General features: G+C 46.9%; 1 protein-coding gene across 1 annotated transcript in view; it reads right to left on the bottom strand.

Annotated features, from left to right (window-relative positions):
* Positions 1-23230, bottom strand: part of FSTL4 (follistatin like 4) — a 358676-nt gene that overhangs the window by 6087 nt on the left and 329359 nt on the right. The window contains exons 9-14 of the mRNA XM_081136080.1: positions 20006-20167; positions 19480-19614; positions 18541-18567; positions 15367-15485; positions 11959-12108; positions 5674-5781 (exon numbers count right to left, since the gene is read on the bottom strand). Of these exons, the coding sequence (XP_080992206.1) occupies positions 5674-5781; positions 11959-12108; positions 15367-15485; positions 18541-18567; positions 19480-19614; positions 20006-20167 (701 nt within the window). The remainder of the gene's footprint in view (positions 1-5673; positions 5782-11958; positions 12109-15366; positions 15486-18540; positions 18568-19479; positions 19615-20005; positions 20168-23230) is intronic.

The raw sequence follows: 23230 nt of genomic DNA, 5'->3' as shown, positions 1-23230 counted from the left end.
CTGGCAGGAAGAGGCCCTGCTGTGTCTGCATAAGGACAGGCACACTGGCAGTGCAGGACAGAGCCAAGTGACATCTGGGGTTAGGGAAGAGGAGAGGGTGGCCTGGATGTCCTGCCAAAGCGCTCCCTGAGGTCAGGCTGGGCATCTATCTGCGCATTAGCTACTGAGGCCTTGGGCCTGGGCAGGTCATAGACACCGAGCCAAACAGCCGTGTCCTCTGCCTTCTGTACATGCTCATCAGCCTCCAAGTCCAAGGCCATTGCCCAGAAAGGTGGCTGACCTGCAGCCAGGTGAAGAGCTTGGTCAGTTTGTGGGCAATTTTGGCTTGAGGGCCCCAAGAACAAGCCAAGAGCGTCTGAGCAGGACAGGAGGCAGAGTCTAGACCCTAAACAGGGAGGTGAGCGATGTCTGATCTTGCTATTGTGGCTGTGTGCACAGAAGGAAGGATCCAGATTTCTGCACTCTCAGGCCAAGGACAGCCCCGGGTGGGGCTCTGTGACTCCCTTGGCTTTCAGCTCTGAATGCTCTTTCCTTTTGCAAATTCCTTTTTTGAAATTGTCTTCTGGCTCTTACTTTTGTGGTGAAACAAACAGCCCCTGGCCACCTCCTCAGGCAGGTTTGGGGTTTGAGTCTTTCCTGAACCATGCTTCCCGGGGGTGGGGGGTAGGGTGGGTCAGCAGGCAGAAAGCCAGATTGGAACGATAAGGGCTGTTACTTTCAATCCTGGGGCAGCTCTAAAGTTCTACAGTTGCATCAGGTTATTTTCTTGTGATTAAAAAATATGGCCAAATAACACTTCCATGGCAAGTCCATGATGAAAAACTCAGAGAACTGGGCATGAGGAAGTATCAGCATAGGAAACTGGATCTTGCAGAGTCTAGGGGGAAATGCCAGAGAATTCCAAGAAGCTATGTGATCCTTGCTTGATAGTAGATCTGTCATTTTAGCTTATAATAGAGATGGAAAATTAAAGGCTGTCAGTGGTCAGTGTTATTCACGCTTCACCACTCTGACACCCTATATTCGGAGGTTACTTCATCAAAACGCAGTACCGCGGGCCATTGAACTGACACGAGCATGTCAGCCTCATTGCCCCAAACAGTTGTGAATTCCTTGGCTTGTGTACTAGCATGTGGCTGGGTGCATCAGTGACTCCGAGATAATTGTTGAACCCCTCAAATGTGTTGGTATGTAGCTGGATATCAGATGTCACTTGGTGGTCAGCATGGGGTAAGAAAGACTGAGCACCTCCCTCAGAGGGTGGACAAGCCAGCTGAAAAGTGACATTTTGAGGAGGGCAGGGGACAAGGTATCCAGTGGGACAGGCTGAGAGGCAGCTAAAAACTGGGCCTGGGAGTGGGTGGGCAAGAGAGTGCTGGGCAGGGTGTTCAAACACTGGCTGCGGGGGGAGGGCCTTGGTGCAGAGGGCCTCTTTTATAGAAACATCTTCCTGTAGTCATAACAAAGTTTGTGCAGTCAATTCCTTTGTGTTGGATATTTAGGAACATTAGAATATTTAACATTTTTGCAAATACAAACAGTGCAGTAACATATAATGCAGCTAAATCTCTGTCCCTGTCCGTGATCATGGCCTTCAGATAAGTTCTGAGAAATCAAGTTGCTGGATCAAAAAGCACGGTTTCTTTCTTTTTTTTTTTTTTTTTAATTTATCTTTATTGTTGAAAGTATTACAGATGTTCCCCCCTTTTTACCCATTGATCCCCTCCACCCCATATCCACGCCCCTGCAGGCCTTCTCCACACTATTGTCTGTGTCCATGGGTTATGCATATATGCATATAAGTTCTTCAATTAATCTCTCCCCACCCACTGTTTTGAAGCTTTTGCTTCACATTTCCAAATTGCTCATCACAAAGGCTGTGCCAGTTGATCTTACTGGAAGCAGGTTTTGGAAATACTCATTTCCTTAACCCTGACAGCGATAAAGGTAGGTTTATTTAATCTATTTCATTTTCTTGTCATAGTGCATTTCCCAGATTTGCCAATTACGGTGATGGTGGAATCATGGTTTAATTACTGAAATTAATTGTAATGCTTTTAGTATTTTGTCATTTAGGCACAATTTGCTTTTAGTTTCTGGGAAATAGCCTTCATTATATTGAAGAAGTTTTCTGCTAGTCCTACTTTTAGGTATTTTATTAAGACTGACTGCTGCATTTAATTAAATGCCTTCTCAGCATTTATTAGAAATATTATAGGGTAGTTTTTTTTCCTGTTTTAATTTGTTTGTGTTATATGTAATGTTGACTGATTTCCTGGGAGTGAACTATCTGCATCTGGGAATTTAATTTGTTCTCTGTTCAAGCAATTAGACACATAGCTGGACTCTACTTCTAATACCATGATTAGAATTTTGCTTTTGTATTTGTGAGATTAAAAATAGTATAAAAATAAGTAAAACCATAACCTAATCAGTTTTTATAATTACAATTATACTGGCTATCTAAAACAAATGAAGGAGCTGTACATTTCCCCCCCATGGTCTGAGGTAGTTAAAATAATATTTTGAAGGTTTGAGAAAGCTCAGATATGTATAGATCTTTTTAATCTTTCCTCTCATTCCTCATTTTGCCTGTTTTTGTTCTTTTTCCTTTATCAGGTATGAGTATTTATCTGTTTCTCTATTTATTCCTTTATTATTTTGTTTTTATTAATTTCACTCTTTTTATTCTTACCAGTCACTTTGTTCTTTTCCTAATTAATTTCTTAACAAGTATTTCCTTTGTGGGTTTTTAAGACACGAATATTCCTTGTGTACAGCTTTCTCTGTCTCCCATAGGTTTTGATGTGAAATGGTCTCTTTTTCTTTGCTTTTGAGACAGTTTATAATTTCCTTTTTAATTTCCTCTCTGATCTAATAACAATCTAGGAGTGTTTTCTTATTAGGTCACATTTTAATTACTTCTCATTATCAGATAATTAGTAGTCTATAACATCTACAAAATTTGTAAACTTTTTTTTGTGATTACCGGTACAGTTATTTATATGTGAACATGTGAAAAAACTCTATTGGGCAGACGTTAGGTTTCCAATATATTAATAATCAAACCAAGTGCTTATTCATATTATTCAGTTTTCCCATGTCATTATTTTGTCTCCTTGGTATATAAAATTTAAGTGTATTTTAAATCAAGTTCTCCTTGTATTTTTAATCGCTCACTTTATATATTTAGTTGTCATGTTGGATATCTACTGGCTGTTTGTCACATGTCCTTCCTTATGCTGGTTAGTGCTTTTAATCTTAAATTCCACCTTGTCCGATACTAATGTTACCACTTGTACATCTCTCTTAGTTCCCCTACCATCACTATTTCTACCTCTTTCCATTTAATCTGTTGTTTTATGCGTTTCTTGCAAACAAGTTATAGCTAGTTTTCTTCCTTTGCTTTATTTTAAGGCCCAATCTGATCATCTCTGCTTTTAACAGAATTCAGTTTGTCACATTTGGAATGAGATATTCACTTCTCAGTTATTAATTTCAAACATCCTCTCTTATCCCAATAAGATGACATTTTTGAGTATTCTTACTCCCTTCTCTTCCTTCCACTCCGTACTCTCATTTTTACTAAAATAACTTATCTTTAGTTATAGCCTAGTATCAGGATTTCTCTTTCAGTGTGTTTCTGCTAATTCTAACATCCTTATTTAGCATTTATTTTTATTGATTTTTAGAGAGAGAAGAAGGGGGAGAGAGAGAAGCATCCATCAGTTGCCTCCCACACTCACCCCAACTGGGATCGAACCCACAACCTAGGTATGTGCCCTGACCAGAATGGAACCCACTACCTTTTGGTGTATGGGACAACGCTCCAACCAACTGAGCCACCTGGCCATGGCATCCATCTTACTTTTAATTTTACACCTTCCTCTCCAGGCTTCTTACTTACGACTGTCTCCTCTTTATCTTCCTCCGTCTTGATGTCTCTGATCTGGTTCTTCAAACATGTTCCTCAGGTGATGCACATGAGTGTTACACTCTCCAGATTCTTCCATATCCTTATATCTTTCTTTTGTCCTGACAGGTAAATGATATCTTGGTGGGGTATAGGGTTCTTGGATCAGCCCTTTTATCTAAGTAGCATGTCGATGTGATTCCACGGTCTTCCAAGCTCCTGTTGCAGGTGAGAAGTTCAAGGCCCATCAGATTGTTGTTTCTTCTATAGGTAACTTGTTCCTTCTGACTTGTAAGATTTCCCCTCTATTTTTTTACCAACAGGACAGAGATGTGTCATTTCTCATCAGTCTGGCCAGGAAGCTGTACATTCTCTTGGACATTTTATTCCAAATTTATTTAATGTTGGACTCCATTCCAGTTGTTTCCTTTTCTCTTTCTAAACGTCTGTTGAACTTCTGAGACATCAAGTCTCAATCTCTTGATATATTTGGGTCTCAGTAGAAACTGTGCATTTTTCAACTTATCTACTGCAGTCAGAAATTAGAAAATCGTTCTTGTTCATTTTTAGTTCCAGAAGAATTTTTTTTTTTGGTGGTCCCTCCCCTTGAGTTTCCTTAAGCACTTTCTTAGAGCTGCCAGAGGGACCAATAATAATACCATTTCTGTGGGCTTATCCTCTGATCTGAGTGACTTTTATTCTGAGTCCTAGGTCCTCTAATGGGTTGTTATTATTTGTTGTCTGCTCATGGGGGCTCAGGACTGGTTGAAGAGTTCACTGAGTGACAATAGTCTCAGTTGACAGGAAGTGAAGTTGTGCTCTCCCTCTGGTGCAGCAGAGGAAGGCAGGCTGGTGACCAGTCCCCAGAGGAAGCTTCTCTAGACCTGGGTGTCCCTGGTCTCTCACCAGTCTTGAGAACAGGGCAAACTTGGCTCCATCTGCAGCCCTTCTCATCTGGGGTTCTGAGAGAGAATTAAACCCTAAAACCCAAGTGATCCATTGTATGTAATGAATCAACTTCTCTGTGCATGTAGAATGGTTCTATGCACCATTTTGGGGAAAACAGAGAACGTATTCAAATCACTTTTTGTAGAGCTTAATCCTCTCATGCATCCCCAGTGAGAAAGGCCAAGCCAGGTGCACTCAACACAGGGGTGGTGTGGATCTTCCTGGCTGGCTGAGGGAGGAATCCCACAGATCTCCAGGGCCAGCTCTTCCCAGGAGGTGGTATAGCAGCTGGAAGTGGGGGCTGCAGAGCCTGCTGCTGGGGTTGGACCATGGGCAGATTACCTAATTTTTCTGTGTCCTAGTACACTGGGGGCACTCTGTAAAGATACTTCTGTTTATGGATATAATTGCTGCTGCTTCCTTTCCCTCCTTATTGGCCAGTATCTAGTAGTTACCTTGACACTAAATCTCTAGCCCGCCCAGCCCAAGGTGAAGAGAGCCAGACTCCCTTCTTTCTGCCTGGACTCCAGTTTTCACTGCTGTTTGACCTGAGGAGCCACATTCTGGTTGTCACAACATCAGAATCCAATCCATCATCAATATTATTGTCTTTAACTGCAGGCCTTGCTGAAGATACCCTGTCAATTGCCTGTGAGGGGTGTTGGCCTGAGGCTGTTTCCTACTCTCTCCTTGAGCCCTTATGGACATATTTTGGATAAATGTGATTAGTCATTAGGGAAGTGGGAGATAATTAACTAGGGAGGGAGGCTTTTCCTGTGGGGTAGGTGTCAGCCTCCATGTGTTCAACATACCTGGAGGCTTGGGTGGGACTTGTGCACATCCCCCCAGCTCAGGACCCACACTTGGTCATGTGACTTGTCATAGGACAGCTTAGCCGGCAGAGGGTCCACACCTATGGACTTGAAAAGAAATAATGACAAGTTGGTCATGGTTGTAGTAGAGGTTGACACAGTGGCCATCACCCCTGGGTAAGTGGAAGGCAGCCCAGCAGCCTTGGCAGTGAGCCTGTTTGGGAACCCTGTGCAGAAGCCTCCCTTCTGGGTTTGTCTTCAGAGGCATAAAATTGGTTGTCAATAATTTCTCTCTTTTGAAAACCTCTTGTATGTTTTACATGAAGGAGAGACCCAGAGCATTTTGGCAAAAGTCTAAACGCAGAGGCTTTGAGCTATCCATTCAGAATCAGCTGAGGACCCTCCCATTACATCTCCTGGAAGCCATTTGGATCTCTTAAACCCTCAGCGTCCTTCCCCTGGCTGCTCCATGGCCTGGATACCGGTGAGTGGACCCTTCCCCCGGCTCATCTGAGACCGACTTTGAGATCATTCGTTACCACCTTATCTTTTCATAGCCTCTGTCTCGTACACCCTTCAGCGGGGCTGCTGGGACTCATGGACTATAGCACCAGGCTGACTCTGTTTTTACTGCTGTAACTGAAACTCTGCTATCCCCTGAGGACAGAGCTTCCCCTGTGGCCCTGTCAAATGGAGAGTTGTAATGTAGTTTTATAAGTTCTAAAACTCTGTTCTATGATGCTCATGCCACTGGTATGACCCCTGCTCTTCTTGTCTTTGGCTACAGTCCTAGCCCCTCCCTTTGTTCACTATGAACATTAACACAAGGCTCACTGTCTTCTCTACCATTCGTTTCCCAACGTTGGTGCCTTCAAATCCCCATAGATGGCTCATCCAAAGCCCTGCTTTCTCAGTTCCTTCTTGGTTTGAATCTTTTTTTTCCCTCCACACCTCAGCCACTATAACTTATACCTTGTCAATATAATTTCTGAAATTTCAATTTCAACTAACCAGATTCTAGCTTTTCTGACTTTAGGGGAGAAAGCCCCATGGGTCAAAACTTCTCTAAAGAACTATCTATGGAGTCCCTGAATCCACTTTTCCTCACTCCCACCCAGTTTCTGTCTTCATCACTCCACTGACCTGTCAGATTCAGAGACTCATCTTTGTGATCCATGGGGTTCATTATTCCCTTTTGGAAACATTTCTTGCCCCGGCCTCCTGCCTCCTGCACTCACCTTCCTCATCCTGACTTCTGAACGCTGGCATGTCCCAGGGCTTCATCTTTGACCTTCCCTCATCTAAATCCTTTCCCCGGATGAGCTCATCCAGCACTGTGGCTGCAAATAACCCGCTGCACCCACTGTACTCCGATGACTTTAGAGTTCATTCCTCTGCCGATGAGCTCAGCTGATGAACTCTTGATTTTTGCCCATTCCTGGTGAAATATATTTTTTCCCCCATTCGTCACCATCTGTGAAATCTCCTTTTACTTTCTTGCTCTAATTAAAACCTCCTCTCTGAAGCCTCAAGGCTGTTACTGTTTTCCTACACTTCACATAACGCAGGTTGTTTATGTCTATAGCTACTCCTCCTGTTCCTATCACCTCCCAGCTTCCTGGCTACTTCCCTTCACTTACCAAAGGCTTTCAGATCTGGCACTATCTTCCCCTATCAGCAATGATACCACCTTGACACTATGTCTAGTTTCTTGTACACTTACTCTCTCTTTTAAAAACACCTCCTGACTGTGTCTCTCTTCTAGATATTTGTCTGCCCTCTTCACAGCAAAACTTCCCTAAGCTTTGGACTGCAGCCATTCTCTCTTCTTTCTGCTTAAACTTTCCCATCGTATTTCATATTCTCATTTGAGGTGTTGTGGAGCAAGAGTCTAAGAGATTTTTGGTTTATCTCTTCAACTTCAGAACAGACTTTCCCACAGTCTTAAAATGCTGAGGAACAAAGGGAGAAGGTCCTGAAGAACACACTGGGACTAGGAGTGAAGCCTTACAAAAGCTTCTACTCAGCTTTGATTCAACTTAGTACTTGATTAGATTAAAATAATTTGTTCTCTACTCTCTCTGCCTAGCAGAGGAAATGGTAAACCCTCGTTAGTAGATGGAAGTCATCTAAAATCTATAAAATATTTTATATGGAATGTTGTGCATTCAATAAAATTACTAGGCTTTCCAAGATACGGACTATATGACTGAAAACAACATAAAAAAGACAATAGACAGACCCATAGGTGATACATGAGAAGGTAATTTGGAATTAAGTAGACATTCTAAAATAAAAAATGCAATGCCTGAAATTAAGAACTCAATAAATAGATTTTGTTAAAATCCATATTAGACACAGAAGATAGAATTAGTTGATAGAACATATCCAAATTGAAGCACGAAGAGCCAAAAAAGGATGGAAAATAAAGAGTGAAAAAGCTAAATGAGATACAATGGAAAGGCCTAACCTTTTTTTTAAACAGAATTCCAAAAGAGGAGGCAAGAGAGAATGAGGAAGCATATAATTTAAAGAAATAATGCCTGCAAACTTTCCAGTATCTGAGGAAAAATATCAATCCATACATTCAAGAACCTCTAAAAACCTCAAATCAAAATAAATATAAAGAACACATTACCTGGCACATCTTAGTAAAACTAAGTAAAACTGCTAAAGACCAAAGAGAAAATCTGAAAAGTATTAAAAAAAAAAGTGATACATTACTTCAAAAAAGCAAGAGTAAGACTGACAGTTGACCTATTAACAAAAAGAATGGAAAGATAATGGAGAAGCATCTTAAAATGCTGAAAATATGTAATTGCCAGTGTAGAATTCTATATCCAGTGAAAATACCCTTTAAAAATAAAGGGAAAATAATGTTATTTTCAAACAAACAAAAACTGTGAGAATCTGTTGCCCGCAGACCTGCACCAAAAGAACTATTAAAGAAACTTCTTCAGGTAGAATGAAAGTGATCCCATACATGACTGCACTTCAGGAAGGAATAAACAGCAGTGGAAAAGGTAAACATGTGGGTGAGTATAAATGACCATCAACTGTATAAAATAATGATAGTCATTTCTTCCGGGGTTAAATTTATGTAGAGTTAAAATTCATTCCTACAATAATGCAAAAGGCTGGAGGGAGGGTTGAAGGAGTTAGTGTTCTAAGGTTCTATCATTAATGGGAAGTGAAGTAACAATTTGTGTGAAACTGTATTAAGGCAAGGATGCTGTTGTAATCTCAATGGTGGTAATAATAATAATATAAAAGAATGAATTGTCAACAAGTTAATAGGGGGAAAATGGAATAATAAAAATGACGAATTCAAAAGGAGAGAAAAGCAACATAAACAGATCAAACTAGAAACCAGTATGATAGTAGATAATACTATATAAATTAATTACATTAAATGGGTCAAGTACTTTAAATAAAAGACCAAGATTATTAAAAGCCAAAACCCAAAAGACATGTGGCTTTATAAAAGACCACCTTAAATATATGGACATAGAAAGGTTGAAACCAATAGAAAATTACACCATGACAACACTAATCAAAATAAATCTGATTTAGCTATACTGATATTAGACAAAAACAGACTTTTAGGCAAGAAGCATTTTCAGATATAAAGAGGAGTCTTCCCTCCAGAAGGTATAATTTTAGAGCAAAAATGAATAGAACTCAGAACTACAATCATAGTGGGAGACTTCAACATACCTCTCCGCAGCCGATAGACTAAGTGGACAAAATAAAAACATCTCTGGGTATTTCAAATTATTCAGAGTATGTTCTCTAACCAGGGAAATCAGTAATAAGAAGAAAGCTGTGAAGCCTCCTGTTGTATTTGCCAGGAAAAATCACTACGTTGGTTATATCCAACTTTCTCCCTACAATGAGTCTGCACCAGGGCAGCTGACCGTTGCTGGGGAAAAAGACAGCCCTGTTCATTGACCTCACTTTAAATTTACATCCACAGTCCTTATGTGGGCCGTCACCATTGCCCAGAAGTCCTATCACATTCAATCTCACATGCAACCTTCACCTCTCTCCTCCAGCCTCCAGCCTTGGTGATAATTATCCTCCTTATTCCCTGAGAAAATTAAAGCAACCAGAAAAGAAGTTCATCCAACTGCCAGTGATTGTATCACGTATTTGCACCCCTGCCTGTATACTTTCTTTCCTCCTCTTACAATGAAAGAATGCGCTTTTATCTAAGGCTAGTATCTACACTTGTGTGCCCTGGGTTTCACTGACGCCTGCTTAATTCCATGAGGCAGAAGGGAAGAATTGGGGGACCAAGATTTCCCATTGGCATACAAGTGCTTTAATGTCACCTGTTCTAAACGTCCTTTCCGCATCCCTCTTCCTGCTGCTGCCTCCGTGTCTACTTGTGCGCACCTTTACAGCAAACCTCCTCAAGGGGCTTGTCTGTCTCCACCATCTCCACTTCCTTCCTTACCATTCTAACTTGGATCTGCTCCCTCAGGCTTGCATTCCACCATCACCATCCTCTGTTCCTGCCAAGGTGACCCATGGGGGACCAAAGCCAATGGTCAGTTCTCAGTTTTCATAATATACAAATGCTCTCTGCAACATTTGACACCATTGACCACTAACTCTCCCTTAAAACACTCTTTTCTTGGCTTTTGGAATACCCCCCTCTCCCTAATTTTCTTCCTACCTTTTAGCTACTCCACTGGGTCTTCTTCATGATCTTTAAGAGTTGGAGTGCTCCAACCTTGATGTCTTCTGTCTACACTACCCTTTGTGATTTCTCAGCCAGTTCTCTGGATTTAACAGTTCATATGGTGATGATACTCTCATTGACATCTGCAGCCTAGACCTCTCCTTTGACTCCAGACCTGTGTATCTAACTGCTTACTTGATATATACATCATATCATCTGAAACTTAACAGAGCCAACACAGATTTCCTAATTTTCCCCTTTACTTCATATCCCCACCTTACTCAAAGCGTCTCTCATAGTATATCAGTTTCATATTACTGCAGTAACATATTGCCACAAACTTAGTGGCTTAAAACAACACAAATCTATTCTCTTACAGTTTCTGGAGGCCAGAAACCTGAAATTAATTTCCTTGAGCTGAACCAACATGTCTCTGCGAGGCAGTGCGCCCTTTAGAGGTCCTAGCGGAGAATGCACTTCCTTACTTTCCCAGCCTCTAGAGCCGCATTGCTTGGCTCACCGCCCGCCCCTTCCTCCAGCCTTCCGTCAGCTGTGCCGACTGCCTCAGTCCTCACATTGTCTCCTCCTTCTATGCAGAAGTTTTTCAGATTTCTCCCTGCCCCTCTCTGTTTGCATTTAGGGATCACTCCCCATTTAAAAACCCTTAATTTACTTACATCTGCTAAATTCCTTTTGCCATATAAGGTGACATTCACACGTTCTGGGGATTAGGATGGGGGCAATCTGAGGACCATTATTCAGCCCACCACACATAGTAAATGGCATCTCCATTCTACAGTTGCTGAAGTTAAAAGCAAGCAAGCAAACTTGATTCTGCTCTCTTGAACCTTACATTCAACCCAGCAGAAAATCTTTGGGGCTCCACATTTAAACTAAATCAAGAATCCGATTACACATATACCCACAAACGCGCAAAGAATCTGATCACTTCTTATGACCTCCACTGCTGTAATCTCTTGCCTGGCTTGTTTCAGTGACCATACCTCTGCTCTCTCTTCAGTCTGTTCTTAATACAGTAGCCAGATTGACTCTTTAAAAATGTCAGATTCTGTCACTCCCCTGATTGAAATCCTTTAGTGCCTTTCCATCTCACTCTGTTTCTGTCTCACTCACCTTTGTTTAACTGCGACTTCACTACATCTCCCTCTCCCTCTCATCACTGGCCTTCCCTCTGCTCCCAGGGTCAGAATCCCACTTGGCCTTTAGACCTCAGATTCTGTTCACCTCCAGAGCCATTAATAATCATCTTCCAGTTCCTCTATCACATTTCACCTCTACTAACAGCACTTACTGTGTACAGCTTCCTAAAATTCTGATTTATGATTTGTTTCCCCAGCTAGAATGAAGTTCTAGAACTTCACTGTTCACTTTTGGCTGTTTTCCAAGCACCTGGAACAGTGCTTGGCACCTAGTAGGCAATAAAGACTTGCTGAATCAGTGCATGTGAATCTCCTTTGCTTTTCCCCTCCGGCCTGACCAGCACTCACAGTAGCTGGGGAGTATGCAGAAAGCAGAGACAAACTGGGCAGGCCATGCCCCAGGACCGGAAGTCCCCTTACTCCCTTAGACGGACGTACCTGTAGGACTTTCTGAGCTTGAACATCGACCACGAGGACTCTGTTCAGTGTCGGCTGGGCCACATAGATGTACCGGTGCCTGACGTTCACTGCTGATGCCCACTGGCATGGCTGGGTGGCATCTCCTTCCCCTTGAGGACAGATTTCTTCCTGTAAAGGGGAGAGGCTGCCATATATAACTTCTTAACCCTCCTCGCCCCCTGACATCTCTGGATTCCCTCTCCCCTGATTCTCCCGTGCCCCTTTCTTGCCATGCTTAGAATCTGTGGACTCACAGCACATGGCACACAACCCTCTCACCTGGGTTGCGGGCTTGATCCCCAGTGGGGGAGTGTGCAGGAGGCAGCTGATCAATGACTCTCATTATTGATGTTTCTACCCCTCTCCCTCTCCCTTCCTTTCCGAAATCAATAAAGATATATTAAAAAAAAAAGACCGCTCCATTGCTTTACTTCCTTAGACCAAAACCCCTGAGGCCATCTTTCACTTCCTCAATACTTACCCAATGCATCAAACATCACTTCAGCTTTACCTTGTAAATATACCAACTCCTTCTTACTACTTCCATCTCTGTCACCTTGGTGCAAGCCTGATTATGTCACCTGAGTAACTACTAAGCATCCAGATGGCCCCTTGATGCCACCCTGGCCTCCCCTAACCTGCTCTACACACAGAACCACAGGGATCATTGTGAAATGTCATGTTACCCTTCTTCTCAACTCTTCCCTCCCCATTAGCATTCTTTCTTGCTCAGGATAAGATCCAAGTCTCTCTTGAAGCCTACAAGGCCCTGTACACTCTGACTTTTCTCTCCCTTACCCACCCTCCTCCTTGCACATGGCATGCTTGCTCTTCCTCTCATGCTAGCCTCCTGCATGCGACTACTGAGGCTCCTCCCACTACTGAGCTCATCCACGTTCCATCTCCACCCCTATGTCTTTCCTAAATGGCTGCAATAGCTTTAAGACGGGTCTTTCCCCTTTACCCTTGCTGCTCTCATCACATTTCATCCTCATAACCCCAATTTGCATAGGCGAAAACTGAGGCTTAGAGGGGTTAAGTTTTCTAAAGCCACCAAGCCTGCTGAGTGACAGAGGTGGGATCTGAACGCAGGTCGGCCTGGCTCCAAAGCCTGTGCCCGAATCTATTAATCATGCCGCTTCCTACTGAACAAAGTGGATAGACATCTAATCCAGCAGAGAGGCCCGAGAGATGTGCCAACCTCCTACTCGCCCAGCACTTTACAAAGAGGGTCGTTCCATTGTAACCCTCCTTTGGAATGTTTGGACATTTTCTAGATGAGAAAACTTACTTGGGATTGTTGTACCACTCGCTGTGGTCTTGTGTTGTCCACAACACCTTAGGACCTCCCTTACTGTGTCTTGTTCTAGCTTCTTAGTAAAATTGAGTTCTGGTTAGGATTTGAGAGATTGCCCCAACCTACAGGTATGGGTATTGCAAATATATGAAAAATAAGTGCCAAAGGGATGGAGTGCCATTATTTAAACCTAACTGCTAGAAATCAACCAGAACAACACTTTCTAGATCATCTCATGGCTATTAATTACATGGAGGGAACACCCACCAGAGGTAACACTTTAAAATAATAAGTTCAAATGAAATATCCTGGAAAACAGCTGCTCCAAAGCTACAAATGTGAGAAATGCAACAGCCCGAGAGACACCAGCAGCTAGCAAAGCAATGCAACAAACTTGTTTTAGGAACTTGCCTGGGCCAAGCCCACTTCCTCCCTGGGCTCCTAGCCCACCACTATTCCCCACCATTCTCCAGTTCATTTACTGCATGTCCTCGAGGAGAGGCATGTGAGGGCTTTCAGATGACTCTTGGATCCACCCCATAGTTCTACCCTCAAGTAGCTAGGGATTAGTAGACAGGTCAGGCCTCACGGTAGAAACCACCAGCATAAGATCAAGTGGAATGCCAGTTGGAGGGACAGAGTCCCAGGGTGGGGTTGGGTTAGAAGTACAGCCCTGGGGGACTTCCTGACGGCTGAGTCTTGAGGGCTGGAAGCGCTTTTGTGGATCTGCTACCAGCAGTCATCTTTCTGTCTCTGCCCACTGCGTGCTAAGCTGCCACTTTCTACCTGGCCTCATTCTGTTCAGAGCACCTTTGACACTGAGCAGTCATGTGTCTCATGATGTCACCCTGAGCTGCTTGAGGGCCAGTGAGGACCTCCAAGCTTGCCTCCTCTATCGGCGGGTTGAGCATCTCCTTCCTTTTGTAAACTTGGACTTCCTTGGGTCTGTGACCCGTATTCTCCAGGCTTCCTTAAAGCTGCTCCTTTTGCCTGCCAGAGAGCCCAGGCCTCTCCAGCTCACCACTGCCATTTCCCCCACTGCCTTCTGGATGTTTCTATGCATGTGTCCTGTGGGCACTTCAAACTCAGTGCATCAAAGGCCTACCTCATCTGCTTGTTGGGAGCACATCAGTCTTTCTCCTGAGTCCCCAGCACCCAACCTAGCAAGTGCCAAAGCCTGGTAGAACATCTGAGGATGAACTGTGCCCCCCAACCCTCACCCCAACCTGCTCCTCCTCCTGTGCGAAGGGCACTCTCCTCCTGCTAACAAGACCCTGTTCACCCTCAGGCTCCCTGTTGATTTTACCTGTGACTAGCTCTAAAATCTACTCAGCTTTCCCCATTCCCACTGCCACTGGCTTAACCAGGATGCCACCCTCTCACCTGGATAATGACAATGGCCTCTTCACTACCTCTGCGCTTCTAGGCTAGACTTTCCGATCTCTACCCTCACTGAGGTCCTGCGCGTGTTTTAGAGTGACCCGATCATGGGCCCCCTTCATCTGAAGTCCTTCAGGGGTTCCCAGAGCTTTAGGATACCATTAGGACTCAGCTTGGACCCTTCCCAAGTGTCCTAGCCTCAGGCCTTCCCCACACTGCTCTGCCCTCTAGGCATGCAGAGTCCTCTCCGCTCCCTGAACACGACACGTTGTTTTACGCCTCTACTCTCCACGCTCATGGCGTTTGTCCCAGAAACCCATCACCAGCTCCTCATTCTTCAGAACCGAGCCCAGGGATCATGTGCCCAGGAGCTTCTCTGACTCTGTCTCCCCCAGGTCTCCAGAGGCCTCTGCCCCATGTCCAGTGCACCTTGCACAGCCTTCTCACGGTGCCCCCTGGGCAGCCGTCGCCATCACCTGGCTGTGGGCTTGGAGACCAGGCGCGCATCCTTCCCCCGGGGCCTCACCTAGGGCTCAGTGCGTGCAAGTGGCCGCCTGAGGAAGGAATGGGCATTTAAATGCTCAGCCTCACGTGTTCCTTTCTGAGCCTTGGGACAAATCTGGAACCACACCACATATAGTAGATGGAACTTAAGAATCAAATGGCATTCGTCTGCGTGTGACCTGGAAGTGCCCTAGGCACAGACATACATAGCTCATGAAGATTTTCTCAGTGGGTTTGAGGTGCCTCTGGATCTCGCAGCCCGCAGGGCGCAGGATGATGATGCCGTCATCGGAGAAGACGTAGAACATGTTTCCCACACTGAGGCCTGGGGGGAGCAAACACAGACAGGGTTATGTCCCTCCCAGCAGCTGGCCCCCTGGGGGGTGGCATGCCACGTTGGGCACACACAAAACTGCAGTTCGGGTGCATCTGGTGCAGGCATGAGGTGCAAGTCTAGTCAAGGTGGGGCGAGGTGAGATGAGCAGGAGGTGTGTGGGGAGCATGGGGAGAAGGTGCCCCGAGGGCGGTCAATCAGTCCCCAGGAGAGACATGCACATCAGTCGACTAGGGCTGGCCACCAACACAAGGTTTCAAATAAACGACAGCCTTGGCTTTGGCATACATTTGACCTTTCCTGTTATGTAAAGGCAAAGCCTCCCTTGGTCATTTGCTGTCCACTAACTTCAGAACGGTTAAGATGATTCCCCAAAACCAAAGGCTCTTATTTTAAACACATTTAGGTGCAGCGCCACTTCCTGGAACGTGGGGTCCTTAGAATGCTGTGGCAGGTGTTCCTTGGTCCAAACTTAGTCCCAGTCTGTCTGTGCCGTGAAACCCTCCTTCAAGGCTGCTGGCTCTGTGGCAGCCCTGTGCCAGGTGAGAGAGCCACAGCCTGGTTTTGTCTGCCTGCCTGTCCCCACCCTGGCCTGGGGCTGGGCCGTCTGGGAAGAAAAGGCCTTGGGGACCACCAGCTAGTTCAGCATCCTTATTTTAAAGACAAAGAAATTGAGGTCCAAGGAGGCCACCTGCCTTTGTGCCAGAGCTGGGGTTGGAGCCTGGGCCTCTCTGCTCTGGGCTCTGTCCCCTCCCTCTGCCTCTCCACAAAAGGCAAATCTGGCACAGAGATGGGTAAGGTTTGCCTTCCTCCTCCCACTTTCTCTCCCGCCTTCATCTCTTTTGAAGGTAGAACAATAAAAAGATTTCTATAAGTTCTAAGAAAATTAAATATACAGAAAACTCTTTCCTAGCATGCAGAGAAAACTGGTACACTGATGTAACTGACACTCTATGTTTTTAGTGAGTTAGAAAACAATTAGACAAATAGAAATCACCATTCCACTTGCTTCCAATGACACTACAGGCCGTTTTCTGGGCCTCAGGCCCATGACAGCAGCACCAGTGCCTGAGGCTCCCAGTGTGGACAGAGGTCCCTCACTCCATGAAGCAGCCTCAGCTGCTTCTGGTTCTGTGCTGAGAGGGGCTCTGGGCAGGAGGGTTCCTGCCATGGCGAACAGCTTGACCCCTGCCTCTCAAAAGCTGGTGTTGCCTGAGAGTATCTGCATAGCTCCCAATGGGAACCTGGGTGCTGGGCAGCCTGTCCCCGAGAGCCAGACTAAGTTGGCCACCCACTAGTGCCTTGTCTCAGGCCCTGGCAGGACCTTCACTTCTCTACACTCTCACCTGGCAAACTTCTCACTCAAACCTAAGGGTCTGAGGGGGTCAGAGCCCTTGCACAACCACAGACCCCAGGAACAGCCTCCTGGGGCTTCTCTGAAAATTGACGTCTGGAAGGACCAACATAAGACTGAAGGCTTAATCGAATCTCTGTGGGGTTTGCAGCTGTGGCTGAGCACGGTGCCTTGCTCACAGCTGGCAATGAAACATGAGACTGAACAAATATTGCTCAACAAACAGTCGACTTCACAGGAGACCCAGCTCATGATCCAGCCCCCTGGACACTTTTGTCTGAGCTTAGCTTCTACTCAGGGGGCACGAAGGAACTTTCCTTGCTTTTGTGTGCTCTCATCATCTCATTTCTCCTAGTGAGATCTGAGTGCAGCCTCTTCATTTTTGCTTCTGCATTTGCCCACCTCCTGGCCTTGAGCCTTAGCACGTACCCTTAGAAGGGGGCAAGCGGCTGGCTGCCCAGGCGCGACGGATGTGTTCGCTGCTGGGTTGTCTAATATTAGTGCAGCACCTGCCAGCCCTAAGGCAGCGTGGGTCTTAAGTGGGCCTCTGTGGCTGCGCTTCACGCTCCCCCCAGGGCCTCCTGCAGTCTCTGGGTCCCTTTGCAGTCACCTCACATTAGAAAAATGCCACCTCTCAAAGTCAGAGAGTGAAAGCTCTCTGTGAGCCTCGTGGCCCAGGAGCCAGGGGCCGGCAGCATCAAGGGTCAACTGTCCATGAGTAGCGACTGTTGCTACGACGTGTTCTTCCAGCGCTTCCTAAACCTGTCGGCGGCAAGTCCTCACGTTTCCAGGCCCTACCTTTGTGCTGCCCCCAGACTTACTGTGTGAGCTCTAGTGTTTGATGTTCAGAGAATTGTCCTGAGTGTGTGTTCGCAGGCACATGCCAGCCTGTAAGCAACACCACGCAGTGTTCTGGAGGCCAAATAGGAGACAAGAAATAGGCTGGTTTTTATGGGGGTGGGGTAGGGGGAAGGGGGTTGTGCTTAGCCCTGAAATCAGGGTGCATCCTGTGGCTGCACACATTCCCCTATGCCCACCTAACTGGAGAACGGGGGGATTCGCACCCCGCTCTGTGGAGGGGTTCACAGCACCAGGCCCACACATGCACAGCACTCTACACGTCTGACCCAGCTCCCACACATGCCTGCTATCTTTTGAACCATATGAAATTGCCCATATTAGGCCATTTTTGATGTATAAAAATGGCAATTTTGTGTGGCTCAACCTAATGTCTACAGATTGTTTGATAAATACAAATTTAAAAGTCTATTCATTTAAAAACAAACATGTAAATATATATTTACAGAAATCACAGTAGCTTTTTTTCTTTAGCATTTCCTCAGAGTACACACTAAACCCCAACGCCGATCTCAGCGACTGGAGGAAAGGTCAAGGCTCGGCTCTGACGGGAACCCCTGCGGAGTGGGTCCTTCAGCAGAGGTTTCAATGAGCTTGAGATGGAAACTTGCCATTTCTAAATTCTAACGCACCGGTGACCATTAGACACTAGGAGGTTTGAAATCTGCTCCTCAGTGTGTGACACTTGAATTTTACATGGACTTCCCTCTCCCGTCTGATTTGGCATGTGAACCCCACTTGGGGACTGCTTGGTGGCTCATGGAGAAATGGCCCATTTGGGAAGTACAAACACACGCGAGCACAGACACGACACAGAACAAATGAGCTCGGTACCTTCCTCGCGCCAGAGAATGTTCGCAACTGCAGCAGCAGAGAATTGGGAAAACGGGAACATGGTGGCGGGGAGGGAAAGAAGAAAGCGGTGTGAGAACCTTCCCTGCGGTGATCAGTTCTGAACATCTGCCATCTGTCCACCATACACTGGCTGGCACCGCTCACTGCCTCTCAGTTGCACTGGGGGACTGTACAGGTGGGCAAATGCTTCTGGGTCTCGGGACCCTTTGGATTCTGAAAGAATCCCTAAAATCAGGCCCCAGGATCCCAGAAGCTAAAGGGATTCTCTACTTCCTTGGATGACAAAGAGGGTTCAACATCTCTCAGCCCGGCATTACTTCCAGGAGAGCTGATTGTCAACTAGGATCTGAAACATTTCTGACTACCTCCCTTGCTGATAAAGACTTAGCTTGGAGCCTTTGCCCAAGGGAATGAGACCATGTCTGACACCCACGTCCTTGAAATCACAGCAGCAGACCCACTGGGGAGCAGTGGCTACAAGGGGGAGCACCCTCAGCACCCACGTGGGGGACAACCTCTGGAGAAAAGGCAGGTGTGCCCAGGCCAGTTCCTGGGCCACATGGGCCAGGAGCACCTGGTGGGTGGGTAGGAGGAGGAATTTTGTAGATGAGGGGAGAGGCCCCAGTCATACAGCAGGTAGGAGGCAGGACCAGGGCCAGGGTATGTGAGCTTCCTTGTGGCTCTGTCTGCTGTCCAGAGAGTTCCTCTGTGTTTCCAGAGTCATCTAGGTTGCCAGGGAAGGTGTGCTTCCCTCTGGGCACCCTCTGTCCCCAGGTTTGAGCACAGACAGATATGGGTATTACCCCGTCTCAGGGGCTCATGGTTGGCAGCTTAGGCCTCCGTTAGTTACTTCCCTCCCTGACACCCAGCACACCCCAACCAGCTCAGTGAGGAGCTCAAAGGCAGGAGCGGACTCACGGGTCTTTCTGGCCGAGTCTTCAATAAAGAGTGAGGAGATATCTTCGTCCACGCCCACTTCGTTTTTGGCGATGCAGGTGTAGGCCCCTGTGTCCTCATACCTGACGCTGGCGATGTGGAGCTCGCTCCCGTTGGCTGCAGAAAGGGCAGTGCGCGGGTGGCCTGCTCAGCTGGGACTCCCACTCGCGCCCTCCCCATTCTCTTCACAGGGCTCCTGACAGTGTTGGCATTAAACACACAGCCCCTCAGCAGGGCTGAGGGTAGCCAGTGTCACTGACATACACCCAGAAAGGGCCAGAACACCTGAAATGAACTGAGGGTGACCCAGGACCTGACTGATAGCTTCTCATTATTGCTCAGAAGGCCTACAAGACTTTGTGAACCCAGATAGTAGAAAAATCTAGGAGACATTTGTTCACTCCCAACATCTGACTTAGAAACCAATCACGCCTCTTATTTCCAGTCTGGGGGAGAGTGTCAACTTGAACTTGATGGGAGTAGCACAGACATCGGAGGTGGTTCTTACCTAAAAGGGAGAGCTGTTTAGACATCTGAGTTGAGACATCCATGCCGTTTTTCAGCCAAGTGATCCTGGGCATAGGAATGCCCTCTGCGTGGCATCTCAGACTGGCAGCCACCCCTGGCTCCTGTGCCTGGGTCTCCGGGTAGACGCGGATGACTGGTGGCACTGTGGGTGAGAATCGGTGCCGGTGAGAGAAGGCCCTCGCCTGCCTTCGGGCCTGTGGTCCAGCCAGGAAACCCTGCTCCAGGGAGGTGAACCGAGAGGCAACTCTGAACTTCAATTTGTAAGCAGCTTACAACCATCCTATTCAGTAACTCAAGCCCTAAAAGGAAGCTATAAAATGGATTGCAGGCAGCAAACAGGTTAGGTTTCTACCCCGTAATTCATGGCTTCGGTCATTATTCTAAATGTGATCAGAAAGGCATCTAAATATTTAATGTGGTTCAGCTGCTGCATGTAAAGAGTGATAGCCATAGTCATTTATTTCTGAATGAATGAAATTCAGATATATTATTTCTGTTATCGGAAAGCCACTGGACAGAGGCTTAATTTCTTGCAGGAAGTGCTTCACAAAGCACTTATGAGCACTGACTGGCAGGGCTACTCATTATATCACTGCTCTGGGGAAATACATCGATTTTCCAGCAGGTCATTTTTATTTCTCCACTTCTTAACCCTGGGACATGGGTGAAAGGCAAGTGTGCCCCCCTTGACTCTTGACTCAGCTATGGGCCCTGGCAGTCAAATTCGGGGCTGTGGATATGACCTGGCCCACTCATCAGATGAGCATGGGTGGGCCCGGTGTCACCCTCCAAAGAATGCAGGCTGCACGTACCTGGGCTGTCTGTGGGGAGGTACCTGGAAGAAGTGAAGACCGTCTGGAGGACCTTCCATCCTACCCCTAGCTTTAGGCCCAGGAAATAAAGGAACTACCATTTTCAGTGGAGTTGAGGGTTCTTTTTTATTCACACATTGTACTCTACACACTTCCAAAAAGGGTCTGTGAGAGCTTATGTAAAGGCACCTGGATATTAAACTGACCAGAACTAAAGCATCACACACCTTTTGGAATGGTGGGAGATGGAGTCTTCCTGGAGGGGGCAGCTACTTATCTGGAAGCTCCTCCTGTCCAATAAAAGAAAGCATCCCCAAGCCAAGACGGCGGCAGAGTGGGTAGAAGTTACACTCACCTCCTCCCAGGACCAAGCTAGAATTACAGCTAAATTATAGAACAATCCACCTGAACAGCCAGCTGAAGACTAGCTGAACAAAAGTCTTATAACTGGGGAAAATGGGGGGACATCTGTAATACTGTCAAACAAAAAAAGAAGTCTTATAACCAAGAATTTACAGAAGAAGCCACATCGAGACGGATAGGAATGGCAGAGGCATGGAAACGGCTGGCCCCGCACCCAAGGGCAGTGGCTGAGAATCGGGAGAGTATCTTAGCTGCAAAGGTTCCCCCTGAGGAGCATGGGGTCTCAACTCCACGCTGGGCCCCCCAGCCCAGAGCGTCCGAGCTGGGAGGAGGTGCCCGCGTGTCATCTGCCTGTGAAAATCAGTGGCAAATCTGTCTGCCCGGGAGGGACAGGAGTCTGCCAGAAACCCAGGCGCCCTTTTAAAGGGGCAACACAAAACCTCATTCGCGGCCACTCACCCAGCGGCAGCGGAGGGCAGGCGGCCGGGAGCAGGCTGGACTGGGTGACACAGTGGGCTGGGTGGCTGTGGGAAGGGAGCTGAAGGGGACGCGAGTCCCTCCCCCACACCGCCCACAGAGGCCACCTTTCCAGGGCCAATCCCCCCCATACGGTATCGGGAAGGCCTTCGCTTGCCGTCCTATCTGAAGTCCCCACCTTCTATCTGACTCTCTTTATCCCCTGCTGTTTTTAAAATTTCCCCAGTACTTTCACCCTTTGGCATATACCATGAGGACAGGGATTTGGCCCGTTCACTGCCATGTTTCTAGTGCTCAGCCCGGTGAGTGGCATGTAAAAGCAACTCGGTAAGCCCTTGCTGAATGAACGGAGTGACGGCGACACTGAGCTCTGAAGCCTAAGGCGGGGTGGGCAGCGCAGTGCGGGGGGGGGGAGCAGCCTGAGCCCCAGATGGAGTGCAGGCTGGGGGTCAAGAGGCCAGGCCTGCGGGTTCACAAGGCTGGAGCACGGGGGGTGAGGGGGGGGGTGCGGACCCAGCTCCGTGAGCGTGGAGCGTGGACTCACGGGACAGCCAGCCGCTGTTGCCCCTCTGTGCCCCGGTGGCTAGGCCTCCCCTGTTTCTCCTGAGGGACTGGTGTGGAGGAGACTGAAGTCCAGCCAGTCCAGCAGTGGGAGGGGGCTCTGCAGACAGTCCTAGGGCCCCTGGGTCTTGCCCGTGGAAAGCAGACCCAAGGAATCAAGGAGATCCACTGAGAAGCTCCTCTTGCCCTGACTTGACTACTTGCTAAGGGGAAAACTAGCATAAGGATGTTAAAGAAAAAAGAACCCCTCCATCACGTGGGTGGGAGCTCACCCACTGCCTCCAGGACCAAACTGTCCCCTTTATGGGTGACAAGGCACCACTGAGTCTGCATGGGGTGGAATAGGCCCCAGGCTCTGAGCCAGCACCTGTTCACCTTGGGCAGAAGCTGAGCCTCCTACCAGAGCCAGAGCTCGGGACCCAGCCTCCTGCCAGGACAGGGAGAACCTGAGGAGAACCCCAGGCAGGGGGACATCAAAGACCTTTGTGCCCTTGAACTCCCCTTGTACAGGGCCACGTCAGGAAAAGTCCTGTGATGGAGAAAGTCTACCTGCCCCAGGGCGGGGGTGGGTGGAGACCCAGCTTTCTGCCACCAGCAAGGCAAAGACCTGTTTTTCTTTGGCCCCGATCTCCCCTCTTCTTTTGTGTAATTTGCACACTAAAAATCATTTGAAATTAACATGTCCTGGATAAACACCTTCATTTTTTAAAAAATTTGCAAAATCTTCCAGTGAAAACACAAATGCCCGTTTTCTTAGGGAAGCATCGATCACTGCTGAGGTGGAAGGCAGCGTAAACGTGTCCTGAGTGAGAGGCACATTCACGAAAGCGCCACGTGGGAGAAATAAACAGATTTGGGAGATGATTATTGTGTTTTGGGGGATGAATTGCTACTTGTCTGAACTGCGGGGAGGTCGAGGGTGTTTTTAATTTAATGGATTAATCATTTATGTCTGGAGTGCTTGCTCCTTCCAATGAAAGCAATGCGGGAGG

The sequence above is a fragment of the Miniopterus schreibersii genome (assembly GCF_964146895.1).
Source record: "Miniopterus schreibersii genome assembly, chromosome: 4".
Lineage (NCBI taxonomy): Eukaryota > Metazoa > Chordata > Mammalia > Chiroptera > Miniopteridae > Miniopterus > Miniopterus schreibersii.
Note: the sequence above shows the minus strand (reverse complement) of the source record. Positions and strands in the feature narration are given on the sequence as shown.